Genomic DNA, 15,276 nt, shown 5'->3' with positions numbered 1-15,276 from the left:
GTTAAGTAATCTTGGCATTTTTATTCTCTGAAAGCTTCCCCTGTTAATCAGCACATGCCTTTGAATACTACAGCTAAATGTCTAACAAGATTATACCTGATGCAGTGTCTTGTTCAACAGCAAAATAATGCTTTCCAAAGCTTTGTTCTGATGTCTGGCCTCTACTCCTTCCCATGTCTTCTGAGAGACTATTCTGAAGTGTGATATAGGAATGCTGCTGTGAGTCCTCTGACTGTGCTGGGCTCTGGTTAGTTTTACAGTCCTTCGCACTATGGAGGTTCTCTGTATCCAGGGTCTCTGTGAGGGACTCACAAGTGGACAGAGTTGATTTTGGTCTTGAAGATCTAGAATCTCCAGAAAGCTTCATCTCCAGATTCTGAATCTTTAACATGCACCAGGTTTTCAATTCATCCACCAAAGAAATCTGTGAAAGAAAAAAAAATTTAGTTCCAAGTGGCCAGATTTTAAGTCAGTCTGTGTTACTCCAGGTACAATCTTCAGTCCATCAATGATGAAGCTCAATGTAATGTGCCTGTGCCATAGTAAAGTTACTGTTTCAACAGCAGCCCTCACGGACAATCACTACACATCACAGTAAATGATAGTGGCATAAACAACATTTATACACTGATGTTACAGTTTTACAAGACAGTGGTTGGAGAAAAAAGTCTATATCAAACACTATTGGGTTTTTGGGGACAATGGTGCCACCTCTGATCTCGGTGTTTCTCTTGTTTTAGTGCTAGAAGAACAGATAACAGACTAATTTATAATCAACCACTGGTTTTCAGGTTACAAAAATGCTTAGTATTAGAAGGCATTTGCCGATAAACATTTAAAAAATTTAGTAAGAACTGAATTATATAGAAAGAAGAACACTCCCCATATACTTCTGTTTGCCTGTTATTTATATGGCACTGTGACAGTTTACTAAGGGTCTAATCCGAAATCTACTGAATTCAATGGGAGTCTTTCCACTGACTGAATCAGGCCCTAATAGAACAAGAATAAATATTATGCTTGTTAAGTATAATTCAGATTGCCTGTTATGGATCACTCAATCTCCTTTCTTTTGGAGTATTAGAAGATTGAGGCTTCTTCAGTCTCCATGGAGAAGACTCAGAGACCAGCAAGTAGAGAAGACAATTTGATACACATGCCTCTTGCTATAAAGCTTGGGGCAGCTCTAATTGTTATTTCTGCCTCAGAAGTACTTTCTCTGGATAAAGTGGTTTTGGGGAAGAGAGACAGATCAACAGGTTAAATTGAGATTATCATCCCTGTCTCTATAGGCAGATCTGGGCACTAGTTATTTTAATATTACGCCCCTATTCTTGTTTATGGCAGCTTTGCAAAGTTGTGTCATGAAAATCTACCAGTACAGGTATGAAATGTATTTCTCTTCTCTTACCTGGATTTTCATAATGAAAATACCTAGTTGTTTTTACTTCCCTATCAAAAGAGAGTTACTAGCCGTGGGTGAGTTTGCAAGTAGAACTTTACTAGCATGTTTGTGGGGAGTTTGTACCCAAGAGATGGATTCAAAACAGCAGATGTGTATCTGCTAGAGGACAACAATATCTGTTCCAGTATGCTATTAAAGAAATAATCTTAAGTAATAGTGGCTTATTTGCAGCAATGCTCAATTTGGGAAAAGTGTGGTATTGCCATAATGGTACAGGGAAGAGACTGCAGTCTTCTGCCTCTCTCCATGAAAGTGTTTTTCAGAGGAAGAGGGCAGAGACAGATCAAGGAAGAGAGTGTTTGAGGAAGGGAAGAGAGAGATCATTTCAGCATAGGGTGAAAAGATCACCTAAGGAGGAAAAAGTAGAGTATCTTTTTTAGGTTGTAGAAAGAAGGCTTAAAATTCCTTTAAAAAAAATTTTACATTAAAAAAATCAGGCTTGATCTATCCAAAAGCCACTCTGGTGACAGAAGAACTAATAAAATGACCACCAGGATCAAGAGAGTAAAAGTTGAAAGGGATGTTCTTGAGTCAAATTGTACAAAATGTTGTTTTGTTAAAACTTCCAGTGATTATTTTAAGGGAAAAAAGTCTTTGTTAAAAGTTTCCATACACCTAACCCTAAGTTGTTGGAGCTCAGATCAGATTTTACCTTCCTGACTTCTGGAAACTCTGCACCCCACCCCCCACCAAAATAACCTTTTAAAGTCCACTTTAAATATTTCAGATGGCCAGATAAGCATCCAGACATTTAAGTGCTTACTGGAACCAAACTTTTGAACTAATCCATCCCTGAGTGCTACGTATTTATGTTAATTGTGTGGAACAGTTGTTCCTCCCATACCTGCCGTTTCTCTCCCTCATTTTTTTCGAGCTCAGCATGCTGTTGAAGGCGATGAAGGCACTCTGTTCTCTCTGCAGACAGCCTCTCAGCCATTAACTTATCTAAAACACGGAGCTGTGGTAGAACACAAAGCTCAGTTCAAATGACCACGTTAGGAAAAAATCAATGTACGTCTGATAAATTATCATGAATCTTTTGACTCTCACCCTTTATTTCTAGGAACAGTGTCAACTAGTATTAGAACTTGCTTACGGGGGGAGGGGGGAAGGGGCATTCCCAAAGCTATATAATTAAAAGTAATTAGGACTTGTTTTCACTGAAATTTAATGCATGATAATTTAAACATTCCCTTCATTGAATCCCAACAGCTGCAGCATTGTCTTTAGTCTATCAGACCCCAAAAGTGAAGCTAAACAGTTCAGATGCACTATGCAAAGTGAGCACAGAAGTCACCTGTACAGTTTATTTTAACTACTATTCTTCTCAGGACTCTGGCTTGTAACAATAGATCTCCCTGTGGAACATCATAGTTTAAAGGTCAAAGGTATGAATTATATTTTTATATATATATACACAGACACACACACAGAGAGAGAGAGTATATACACACACACTATGAAAATGAAAATATTTACTGAGACTTATCCATGTTTCTAACATTAATAGCATATCTCTGGACCATTTTCTTACTTGATGTTGAGTTTTGTTTTCCATCTGGCCCAGCTTGATATTCATCTTATCCTGCACTGTCCCAAACTCAGCTTTTATCTCCTCCACAGTTGCCTCCAGCTGATTCTCCAGTTTATTAATCAGTGGCTCACAACGACATCCATTTATTGGGGCCTGAGAGCATAAGGAATAGCAATTATTTATCCCTATCCTATTAACACTCAGAAACAGTCAGTACATTTTCACTACTTCTTCTCTATTTGAACTTCCTGCCCCCCTAGCTAATCTGCTTTGGTACTGCTGTCCTGCATGAAGAAGGAAATAGGTATATGAAGTATATTTTGTTTGGGAGTGGTTTAGGCTGTGGTTCTGCAATCTGATCTGCATGGAGCACTGTTGACTTCACTGAGACTCCAGATGGGCAACAAGGATCCATCTTGCAAATCCAATTGCAGGATTAGGGCCTGAGACCTGACGTTATGATTCTTAACCATGCGGTAAAATTGGGGAGAGGATTTGTTGGGTTTTGGGTGTTGTTTTGCTTTTGATGCTATAAAACTGATTTGTTTTGGCTTCTGACTTTTCTTTAACCTGAACATTTTGCTCAGTTTCCTTCAATTGCAATTTAAAATCCCATATACATCATTGCATAGCCCCCTTTACTGCACTAGCATTCCTCTCATCCTCACCTGTCTGCTGGCAGCTTCTCACACACTCATCTCCTTGCCTTCTTCCTTGCAGCCTCCCTGAGCTCATCGGCAAGAACCCTGCTACGTCCAAATTTAAGTCTCTCAAAGCCTCACTTGTGCCAGGCTGCCTATAAGTAAATGTAACTGACATGTATGCAGATCCTTACTTGTTCCTTTCCCCCTTAACCTTTGCCTACCTCTGTCCTTAGACTGAGAGATTCCTGGGGCAGCAGGAACCATCCCTTATTGAACGTATGGAAATCGCCCAGCTCTTCCTGGGCACTACCACAAGAATAATGAAATAAATAAAACAACAACAACTCTGCCTCAGGTTTCTTTCTTGAATCCGACATCTAACATTAGAATAGTCCTCACTGTGCTCGTCTCTGGAATTTTCCAATCCTTCCTCCAAAGTTTCTACTTCTCGAGGCCTCCGGCCATCACAGCAACAGAGTATCTGATGTCTGCAATAGATGCTCTTCAGTTTCTGTTAAATTCCATTCCTACCTTCTGATATATATGATTCCCCAAGCACAGCAAGGGAGAATAAAGGTTTATGTTCAGATTCAGAGGTGGGAAGCACTGCTTTCCTGAACGTGTCTTGGTACAGTATGCATAAAAGCAGCAGTAGTTAGCTGGAATAGACCCATCAGATCAAAGTCGCTTACATCTCAATAGGGGAATCACTTGATAATTTATTGTATGCTTTTGTGCTGTTCTAAAAATGGCTTTAGGTGACTATTTGCACATTCACATTTAGGGGAACTATACTAAGTCCAACAAATGGGTGGACTATCCATTGCACATTCACGAGGTTAGCAAATTACAGTGTCTGAAGTGCAGTGAGTTTATGTGATTTGGTGTTCCCTGTTCACTAACCAATCTGCTCTATTTCATATGGGTTGGGTTAAATCTCAGTGAAATTGGGAAGGGGCATAACCACCCCCCTTCATTTACGATAGTTGTTAAGAAGCTATTAAAGCATCTTTATGGAACCAAGTAGCTGAAATAATAGGAGCTTCTACTCAACACAAAAGGACATAGGAGGCTGTTCAGGAATTAGAACTAGATGGGTGCAGGGGCTTTCCTGCATATTGTTTTAGTAGAGGGATATGCCTGAGAAAAAGTCGGAGAAACACCACAGAAGGAGACACAGAAGTAAGCAGCAAGCCTGTAATTCTTCCTGTGTTCACAGAGAAAGGTCTTTGTTCATTATTTGTAAGTAAGCAGAACTGTATCAAAGAAATGACTCATCAATTTCTCCTTCAGGAAACAGCCTGCAAGACCCTGAATTTTGGCTAACCTTACATATGTTAAACCCCTGCCTCTAGTAATTCTTGAAATCCAATAGACCCAATTTAGTAAAGAGAAGAAACTGAAACATAAAGGTATTGCACATATTCAGGCTTTCTGTTTGGACTGTAAACTCTTCAGGGCAGAGATTGTGCATTTCTTTTCATTTATAAAGCTTCTAGCTTTTCCTACTGGAAATAGGTAATAATATTCCAAAGTGGAAACTAGCAAGGTTCTTGTGTCATTTTCAATCATTGTTTGCACCTTGTCTACAAATAGGAAATGCTTCATTTATCAAAACATACACCACTTGGCATGCATAAAACCAACTTATTGTGTGCCAGACTTCATTCTAAAATATTGGTAAATCTCATACAACAAACTGAAGAATTAATAACATAATACCCTTGAAAACATAGTCAAAGGCCATCTCTGTTTCATTTCCTAACTGTGCTCAAATCCCACTAGGCACTTGTACTTCTCTGATTTTTGATGGTGATAGCTTGTTTACCTGCATTACTTTACCGTCCTTTCCACGATACAGCGTGTAAAGCTGGTAGGCTCTGAACTCATGTGGGGGTGGTGGAGATGAGCAACGATGTTTACTTCTACGATGCTTAGGTAAGCTCTGCTGGGGACCAGGGAGTGTCTGCTGGTCAGCTGGTGAAGCAGGGTCTGAGAGTGCTGAAATCTGAAACACACACAACATTCCCCAATTTACCAAAAAAAACCCTATAAATGACTGCTGCTTGGAATCTGAAACAATCAGCTGACTCCTGTCTCAGACCAGGGGGCATTGGGAAGGCCGGGGAGATGGTGTACTTACCCCTTAGCTAGGAGATGGGAACTCTGTATTATTTAACAGTAGTCCCTCTCTCTGTTACTTTAAATTTATTGGTACCTTTTCTCTTGGCTTTTTCTTTTTGTTGTTCTTTCCTTTGGGCTCTGGTGAAGTTGACCGTGGTTCATCTTTCAGATCTCCTTTCCTCTGAGGCACCTGATCACTGCTGTGAGTATCCTCAGCAGCTGAGACACTGCCCTATTTAAAACAGAAACAGGGAGTTGTGAGGGCTTGTCTTTGCTACATCCCTAATTTTACATTGTTTTGCACAGTAGTCACAGAATCACCACCAGAGGGTCTTCAACAGCAATGCAAGATGCACTGCGCTGGCCATGGTTGACAGTATACCTTGCTCTGAGCATCCCTAAAAAGTATAAAGCTGGGAACTCATATAGGATTGGTTGCAGTCAGGGACCTGTGTGTTTCTCCAGGTGCCTGCTGCACAGCTACACAAAAGGTGAATTCAGTACTGGAGGATTTTATTGTAATCACTAGGTCAGACTTCCCTGCCTTTTAACACATTAAGCTGGTATTGCTTGGCTGTACCTTGCTCTGCACCACCTCATCTCTTGGCACAGACTGAGCTCGTCTTTCCTCCTTGAGCTTTTCTCTCTTCTTTCTAAGGCTTCTTCCACGGTTAAAGCGCAAGACCTGAAGCAAGGTAGCATTTCCAATCAATAACATCATCACTTTTTCCACTGATGTCCTATTACAGAAACTGGGTAATGAGACAAGCTTATTTATTTGCTATTCCACAGAGCCTTTTTAGGGGGACACGTTCTTCTAGTTTGCCCTGCGCATCAGTACCCAAATGGGCATTTAAGGTGGTAGAACCCTAGCAACATTGTCTGGAACCCAACTGCAGCTCTGTGTGCACTCCAGGAGCTATCCCAGAACATTCCTGCCAAAGGGTGCTCTGAGGTTTGTTACTAATAAAGACATTTATAATGTACCTGTGGTGCCTTAGCAAGGAGAAGCGCAACGTCAGGATTATTATGCTGTCTAGCAACCTCTAGAGGAGTCTGACCTGCCTGAAAAGACAAAAAAAAAAATACATTATTTCCTTCAACTAGCATAAAAAAAAAAAAAATTGCTGAAATATCTACCCTAAAGTCAAAGAGTTGTGTGTGTGTGTGTTTGTATAAAATAATCAAGCATTTTAGTTTACTTAATAGGTACTGTCTAAATATTATCAGCCAACATTTGAAAAATCTGCAGAAAATATCTTTGAAACATTAAGATAAAGAATCAAAGTAATTCTACCTGTACTTACATTGTTGACAATTGACCCATCAGCCCCTGCTTCCAGTAAGAGTTTGACCACCTTTTTATGATTTAATGCAGCAGCTACATGAAGTGCAGTATCGCCAGCCTGAAATATACAAAGTAGAATACAACATGCTAGCGGACATCTTTGATTTGTATGTACTGCATTTCCAGTTTCCTTGTGCCCCTTTATGGTTCATAGGTCCAAATGTAATTACATGACAACTGAACTTTAATAAGGGCTGATCAACAGAGAGGCAGACTAAGATTTGGGCTAAATCACATCATTTTGAGGAAGGCAGTGAGGGTTGGAATTAGCCACATTCCTATTAAATTAACCGATCCATGAGAATGTGCTCACAGAGGAAAATTATGCTGGAGACCCAAAAGCGCTTGGCCCAAATATGTCCTCAAATGCAGGGGTGCAACATTGCTGAGGGCAGAATGTTATGGTGTATCCTCCTCTGTGACAGTTTTATAGGTTTGATTATCTGGACTTTGATGACCTGGTGGTTATGAACATGCGAGCCACTTCTTGAGATTGACAAGCTGGAAAATGAGCTTGGATAAACTGCAACAAGACGATTTGGTTTTTACTTGATATGTTGATGTTTCTTAAAACAACTCTTGGAACATAGCTACCTAAGTGGCTACACAGTATATACATTGTCAGAGCACTACAGCATTCACTTCACCTCTGGACATGTACTGCAAGTACAAATGAAAAACAACTTGAGTACCACTGAACACATGCAACCACAGATAACACATACTTGCCAGCAACAATTTAGGAGAATCTGGGACTGAAGACAAACATGTTACAGGTCAGCTTTAGGGCTGTCTGAGTAATATTGTGGAGTACAGGCAGAATGGTTTCTGCTTGCACCATGCTAATCCTAGTCAATATTATCACTCAGTAGCTCACAAGCAACTAAATTCATCCCCCAAAACAAAATTGCATATTAATGTATGAAATTGCATTGCCACTTTACTGTGGCTGAAACTCATTCAATTTTCTGTAATATTTTCCATTTGAAAAACAACATTGTACATACAAATCAGAAAACATAAGTATGATCCTGCACCAGGCCATATATGGAAAGTGTCTCAGTACCATTAGATGGTTTGGTAAAGTACCATATAATTTACTTTCCTTAGCAGATTTATTAAAAAAAATGTTAATGCGCTAAACCATTCTATTGTACGACCCAGCTAAGCTGTTCAGTAGGAGCATCATTCAATTGTTTCCCCTATAAAATAAACCTGGATGGTTAGTCCTCATGTAGCTTAATCGTTCCTTTGTACTTAACACAAGTTTTCCTTGAATTTTCCACATTTTTGCTTCCCACTAAAGCAATAAGGACCGGACAAATAGAGAATATACCACAAAATGTTAATAAAAAATGTCATTTATGGAGCATCCTAAATCACCTTACAAACATTAATCAGTTCTGCCTCACTACGCCTCTGTAAGGCAGGTAATATAATCCCTATTATACCGAGGAGTAAACAGAGACACAAAGAGGTGAAGTGTCTTGCCCTGTGTCATCACTTCTAGTGACTCCTGCTCTAACCACTAGTTCACGTCTCTTCCCCATTTAAAAAAACCAAAACAAATATATTTCTATACAGCATAATAAATAGAAAATGTTATAAATTACAAATGTAAATGCAGCAACATGTTCTGAAATGATAACAAACCCCGGGCACACCATTTCTTTAAGGCTATTCTTAGAAGCCCAGGCATCTTTAGATTACAGTGAAATGCACATTAAAAGGGAGTATTTACAGTGGGCCCCATATGTGATCAATGGTCCCTCATTTCAATTGTTAGCCTTATAAAAAGGGTGCCTGGCTGCAATGAATAGTTCATGCACTGACCTGGTTCTTTTCATGGACAGAACAGAAAGCACTGAGGAGTACCCTAATGATGGGCAAGTGATTATAACGAGCAGCAACGTGCAAACAGGTATCTCCTGCCTGGAAACAGAAACAAAGCTCTAAGCATGTAGTCGCAATAGAAAAGCTAATGCTTGTCAGGGTGCTTGGGGATGAAATAAGCTATTTAACACTGAACTGGAGATGTGGTGAATGACATAGAAGCATCTTAATTGTTTTTTGGGGTCAAATGGCTTAGCTACTTTATACTAATTTTACCTCTGAATCTGTATGGAAAGCCAGTGAAACCAAATAACTGTTTCTGTTGTTGTACAATGGGGAAGTGCAGAGGATGTATCTCAAGGAAGCTATGGAAATTCTATAATGGATGCAAAATGCAAGGCCTCAAGCATTTAGAGTACTGTGCTCTTTTGCAGGCTTTGCTATGTTTAAACTCATGTATATCTAGCTCAGTTTTTTTGTTTTGTTCCTGTTTTATGCCAGATCCCCAATAAAGAGAGGAAAGCAGTTTGAAAATTCAAAACTATATGAAGTTCTTTGGTTTGATAGACCCCACACAGTGCATAGCCTGGAGGAGTGTCTCTGAAGAATTTCCTTGGACTCTTACGGAACCCTCTATGATTTCCACTTTTCAAACACAGGGGAGGACTCCACCTGCAGACTTCTATTACAGTATTCGGGTGGGGCCATCCTATGTCTTCAAAATGAGCAACCAAGAATAACTTGCAGTCAGGTGCATGTAACAGCAGAAAACAATGTATACACCTTTCATTTTTCCATCCCCCTCCCCCTTCAAAACGGTTGTAAGTAACACCTTTATAAGTCTTATCACAAAACATTTTTAAAACCCACTGTTTAATCATTTTGTTATTTTTCTCCCAGTCCTCATAACAAACAGAAAGGCAGAGTTTGATATTTTGAAAGCTGTATTTCCAGAGGCTGAAACAGAATAAACATTTTTAAAAAATTATTTTTTAAGCTTACATTATTTTTGAGATCTGCCCGAGACCCTCCAAGTAACAAAACACGAGTACTTTGTGAATGGCTATTTTGGCAGGCCAAGTGCAGCGGTGTGTTACCTGCCTTAGGAAAGAGACAGAAAAATACAAAAGCCATCTTTAGAAAATTGACATAAGTCAAAAAACAAAGCAAGCAAACACTACCACCCCATCTCAATAAACAATGTGTGTCTCATTGCAAGATTTTAAACTTATAAAACTGTAAATGACTTCTGATCAGTCGCCTATGAAAAGTGAATTTGTAGCCTTGTTCCAGGCCACATCACAAAACCTACCCAAAAATATTGTTGGTGTTCTCAACGAAAAACTAGCTATGGCCTGAATGGGCATGGAAACAGAGCTACCTGCTCTGCCACAGAGATGTTTCCTCCAGGACACAGCAGAGGCAGGTATTGGGAGTTTGGGGAAGTTTGCATTGTCACTGCCAGTGTTCAGAGAGCAAATGGGAGACTTCCATTTCCAAAATTATCAATCCAGCAACTATTGCGGAGCATCAAATTCAATTAATATTTTTAAAGCACCTAATTTAAATAAATAAAACTCCCCATGACTTGATAATCCTCAGTACATAGCCCCTCTTTCATATCTGATAATTACATTGCCTAGATGACACTTTATTTTCCTAGAATTTTTCCCAAACCAATGCACTTAATTTGTTGCAATCACCTAAAATTTAACATTTTGAATTTAAAACATATAACTATGAAACAAAAGATCTCTTGAAAGAAAAATTCCCTTCTCAGACTCAAAGCAGATTCCCTTCCTATCAGATTCCCAGTCCTAACCAGGGAAAGCAGGTGCATCTTACAGCACCATGTCCTGGAGGTCTCCACATTCGTGCTCTGACAAAACAAGGTGGAAGTGAATTCTAGACCTCAGGATCTCTCATGGAATGTCCTGCTCTCCTGTTTACACCAGGAGGGGGCTGTCAACTCACATATGCATATATGTGCGTGTTTGTGGGCACGGTGTGAGTAAATTTGCACATGGTTCCATCTGTCTTATAAATGTAATTCCTGTTTCTTTGCACAAAGAAACATGCTGCTCCCTGGCTTTGTACTTTAATTCCTGAACGAAAGTATGTTTGAAGTCCTGTGGTCTGTTAGGTAATCAAGGGTCAAAGCTATTTCCAGTCTAATCAACATGTGAATATACAATGGGGGCAGAGTGGTGGTTTTAGGCTGTAGAGAGCTTGTATGTTTACAATGCATGGAAGTCTTCAGGCAGAAATAGGAAAAGAACTTGGTGAGTTACTAAGGATCCAGAGAAAAGCAAAGATGAGTTTTGTTACAGATGGAAGTTCCCATGTGGACAAGTTTGTGCATTTATTCTTCTGAAGGGCTGAGGGGCCTGAGAGTTTAGGGCTTGTCTACACCAGTGAGGCAGGGTTATTTCATACTAACCACAATTTTTTTTTTTTCAATAAAATGGGCTGTGTCCACATGACACAATTCTTTTTCCAAATTAACTGGCTAGTTACTGCAAATTGGACAATCCACTTTGAAAGTGGCTTAAGTTCATTTTGGAGTAAATTAGTGCAGAAGAAGGTTTGTGTGGACACATCTGCATTCTAGATTAATTTTTCAGTCCCTCCAATGGTATCCCTGACTGCATTGCTTCAGTCCGTGCTGGCTGACAGCAGTTTGAAAATGGGCTGACTTGCAAAAGACATATGAACCCTGGGATACGAGGAAAGGAATCCTGGAAATTTGCTGCTGTGAACCCCAAGTCACAGAATTCTAGTGGCTTCAGGTAGGTATCCTATAATGCACCATCAGAAAAATCCCAGAATACAGAGTCCAGCAGCGGGACAAAGCACCATGGGATACCTGCCTGATATGCCGAGAGCTTATTTCAAAAGAAGTCAGTGCTGCGTGTGCACACTGATTAAGAGGGACGTGTGTAGTAAAAGCTAACCACATGGATGCAATTATTTCAGAATAGTTTTTCTACAGCTGTTAATATACACAAACGTAATCCAAAAGCACACACCCTCGCACGCATGTAGACAAGTCCTTAGAATATTTGTTTTGTTGGTCTTTGTCATTGAGCCTGCAATAGGTTTGCTTGGATCTGAAAATGTGATCATCTCAAGTAAAAGGATTTTAGGCATTATCAGGCTCCCTGCTTCTTGTTCATTCTCCCAATTATCCCCCTTTTCATGTCTCACCTACTGCTCAAAAACCAGTCACCGCTTGCACATTTTGAATTGGAAGAACTGTGACAGACCCAGACCAGTGGGGTACAGGAGTCTGGTAGAGGGCAAATATTAGGGTTACCATATTTCAGCAAGCAAAAAAGAGGACGGGAGGAGCCCCGCCCTAGCCCCGCCCCATCCTGCCCTAGCCCCGCCCCTGCCCCTCCCACTTTCTAGCCCCCTCAGAGCCCCCAACCCTCCCCCTCTCCTTGTCCCCTGACTGCCCCCTCCTGGGACCCCTGCTCCTAACTGCCCCCCAGAACCCCACCCCCTACCTAAGCCTCCCTGTTCCTTGTCCCCTAACTGCTCCCTCCTAAGACCCCCCCCACCCTAACTGCCCCCCAGGACCCTACCTCCTACCTGTACCCTGACTGCCCAAAACCTTATCCACACCCCACACCCCCCATCTCTTGACTGCCCCCCCCAAAACCTCCCTGCCCCTTCTCCAACCCCCCCGGCCTCCTTGTTGTTGGCCTTCGCTTAAGTCTCTGTGAGCCGTTCGTCCCGGCAGGCTGGCTGGCAGGGGAGGAGGAGCGGGGGGAGGAGCTCCAGACTGCCGGTGCGAACTGCCGGAGGCGATCTGCGAATGCAGGGAGGGAGGGAGGGAGTGATCTCTGCTGCTGCAGGGGAGGCGGAGGACATGCTCTCTCTGGCTGTCGGAGCCCCATGTAAGTGACACCATCCGGCCGGCTGCCCTGTTAGCCGCGCGCACTCTGCATTGGGGGGGGGGGGGAAGTCCGGACATTTACAAATTCCCCCCGGACGCTATTTTTAGCTCAAAAAGCCGGACATGTCCGGGGGAATCCGGACGAATGGTAACCCTAGCAAATATACTAGTCACTGGATGAGTAGTTTTCTGTTCTCTGAGTGACCAGAGCAGGGGCTGCACTAGAGTAATCAGGAACCTGCTAGAACCAGTTAAGGCAGGCAGGCAAATTAGGACACCTGGAGCCAATTAAGGCAGGCTAATCAGGGCACCTGGGTTTTAAAAAGGAGCTCACCTCAGTTTGTGGTGTGAGTGTGAGGAGCTGGGAGCAAGAGGCGCAAGGAGGGAGAGGGAGAGGGAGAGGGTGAGGGTAAGGGTAAGGGTAAGGTGAGGGTGTGCTGCTGGAGGACTGAGGAGCACAAGTGTTATCAGACACCAGGAGGAAGATCCCGTGGTGAGAATAAGGAAGGTGTTTGGAGGAGGCCATGGGGAAGTAGCCCAGGGAGTTGTAGCTGTCATGCAGCTGTTACAGGAGCCACTATAGACAGCTGCAGTCCACAGGGCCCTGGGCTGCAACTCGGAGTAGAGGGCGTGCCTGGGTTCCCCCCAAACCTCCCAATTGACCTGGACTGTGGGTTCTTCCAGAGGGGAAGGTCTCTGGGCTGTTCCCCAACCCACATGGTGAATCTCTGAGGCAAGAAAATCTGCCAATAAGCGCAGGACCCACCAAGATAGAGGAGGAACTTTGTCACAGAACTCTTAGAGGAGTCTTAAGTCTTTGATTCGACGTTACTATGTACTGCAGTTCTGAATACAAGTCTCTCAACTGTAGCAGGCATTACAGATTTTTTTTTTCTCTAAACAAAGTTAAATGTAGAGATTTTTTTCCCCTTGGGTTATTCTCTGAAGAGCCTGTACAGTTCTTTCATTATTAGCTGTTAGAAGTGTAAATTCAAGCAGTGAGGCAGAGAAATGAGGCTGCAGCACTTTGGTAGAAATTCACAAAAATTGCAGAGGGAGCACAGGGAGCTTAGAGCTCATACAGTGGAACTGGCTCCTGCTCCTACTGAATGGCAAAACTCCCATTGACTTCAGTGACAGGGACTGGACTCAAGTTGTACTGATTTGGAAAAAGACACCCCTGATTTCCCAGCCTCCTAAATATGAACTGAAAGGTACAGACTGTTCATGGATGTAAAAACGCTAGTACTGATCTCACAGAATAATGTTTATCAGACTAAGGATTTTTTGTTAAGCCAACTTGTTTGAAGACAGCAACCTGACTCTCAAATTTGGTTGCCAGACAAGAAAATATGTCTGTCCTAACATCTTGGATCAAGAAAGGAGTATTTTCAGAAATTACTTGTGTTGTATGTATATTATTGTCCCTCCCCTCAAATGCAAGCTGTTGATCTGAACCTGACCTGCACTTAAAATCTTGGGTGGACTGACTAGTGCATCCCACTTAAGGCTGGAAATGAAAGCTAGCCTCTAATCCAGGGGTAGGCAACCTATGGCACGTGTGCCAAAGGTGGCACGCAAGCTGATTTTTCAGTGGCACTCACACTGCCCAGGCCCTGCCCACGAGTCCGGGGGGCTCTGCATTTTAATTTAATTTTCAATGAAGCTTCTTAAACATTTTAGAAACCTTATTTACTTTACAATAGTTTAGTTATATATTTTAGACTTATAGAAAGAGACCTTCTAAAAACGTTTAAATGTATTACTGGCACACGAAACCTTAAATTAGAGTGAATAAACGAAGACTCGTCACACCACTTCTGAAAGGTTGCCGACTCCTGCTCTAATCATTGTCTCTTTATAAATATCAGTGGATGGCACTTGTGCTCAATCCTATACCATAGGGAGAGCGCATATATGATTAGCCACATGCTCTTATCCTGAAATGCAACATGAACTGAAACTAATCATGAGAAGGAATTAAATAAAGTAACAGTCTGGGTAGGCAAATAATCCATTTCTTCTGCTGTTTAGTGGCTTGTATAAATTAATTGAGTCTAGAGGCCAAATCCATTCTCCTCCACAGGGTAGTGTGTCATTCAGTCAAGACACCCTGGATTCTCAGGTGTAGGTCAGCAGCTTGTAGACTGGCAATAAGTAATTATCACTTGTCAGGTTGTCCTGGCTGCCAGGCAATTGATTTTTCCTAGTATGAATGTTTATAACAGGACCTTGTCAGAGCCTAAGCCCTGACTACTGCTATACTTTGTATTTTGTCATGCTGTTAGAACCACTATGTTGAATCTTCAGGAGCATAAGAAGTTGAGAAGCATCCAAAGAAGCCAGCTTTGATGAAGTGAAAATAGGATTGAATTGTTAAGTAAAGTTAGGAAACTTCTTTATTGCCACTGGAAGCAGAAGCAGGGC

General features: G+C 41.6%; 2 protein-coding genes across 6 annotated transcripts in view; one reads left to right on the top strand and one right to left on the bottom strand.

Annotated features, from left to right (window-relative positions):
* Positions 1–15,276, bottom strand: part of ANKRD6 (ankyrin repeat domain 6) — a 173,235-nt gene that overhangs the window by 4,779 nt on the left and 153,180 nt on the right. For both annotated transcript variants that reach the window (XM_005299720.5, XM_005299724.4), the window contains 10 exons: positions 9,951–10,049; positions 8,949–9,047; positions 7,075–7,173; positions 6,755–6,832; positions 6,348–6,452; positions 5,862–5,999; positions 5,472–5,651; positions 3,000–3,152; positions 2,310–2,423; positions 97–424 (listed from right to left, as the gene is read on the bottom strand). In XM_005299720.5, the coding sequence (XP_005299777.2) occupies positions 97–424; positions 2,310–2,423; positions 3,000–3,152; positions 5,472–5,651; positions 5,862–5,999; positions 6,348–6,452; positions 6,755–6,832; positions 7,075–7,173; positions 8,949–9,047; positions 9,951–10,049 (1,393 nt within the window). The remainder of the gene's footprint in view (positions 1–96; positions 425–2,309; positions 2,424–2,999; positions 3,153–5,471; positions 5,652–5,861; positions 6,000–6,347; positions 6,453–6,754; positions 6,833–7,074; positions 7,174–8,948; positions 9,048–9,950; positions 10,050–15,276) is intronic.
* The window catches only part of LYRM2 (LYR motif containing 2), a 39,533-nt gene that overhangs the window by 17,915 nt on the left and 6,342 nt on the right, over positions 1–15,276 (top strand). Inside the window, exons 4-5 of one of the 4 annotated variants that reach the window (XR_010600081.1) lie at positions 2,797–2,853; positions 3,877–3,987. The exons of 1 other annotated variant lie outside the window; for it this stretch is intronic. The gene's annotated coding sequence lies outside the window, so the exon portion shown is untranslated. Of the gene's footprint in view, positions 1–2,796; positions 2,854–3,876; positions 3,988–9,449; positions 9,591–15,276 lie in introns of those variants that run through there. 2 more of the 4 variants (XR_256192.5, XR_006176182.2) reach the window with 2 other exon arrangements.

Source organism: Chrysemys picta, chromosome 3 (assembly GCF_011386835.1).
Source record: "Chrysemys picta bellii isolate R12L10 chromosome 3, ASM1138683v2, whole genome shotgun sequence".
NCBI lineage: Eukaryota > Metazoa > Chordata > Testudines > Emydidae > Chrysemys > Chrysemys picta.
The sequence above is the reverse complement of the archived record's forward strand: the minus strand, read 5'-3'. Positions and strand labels throughout refer to the sequence as shown.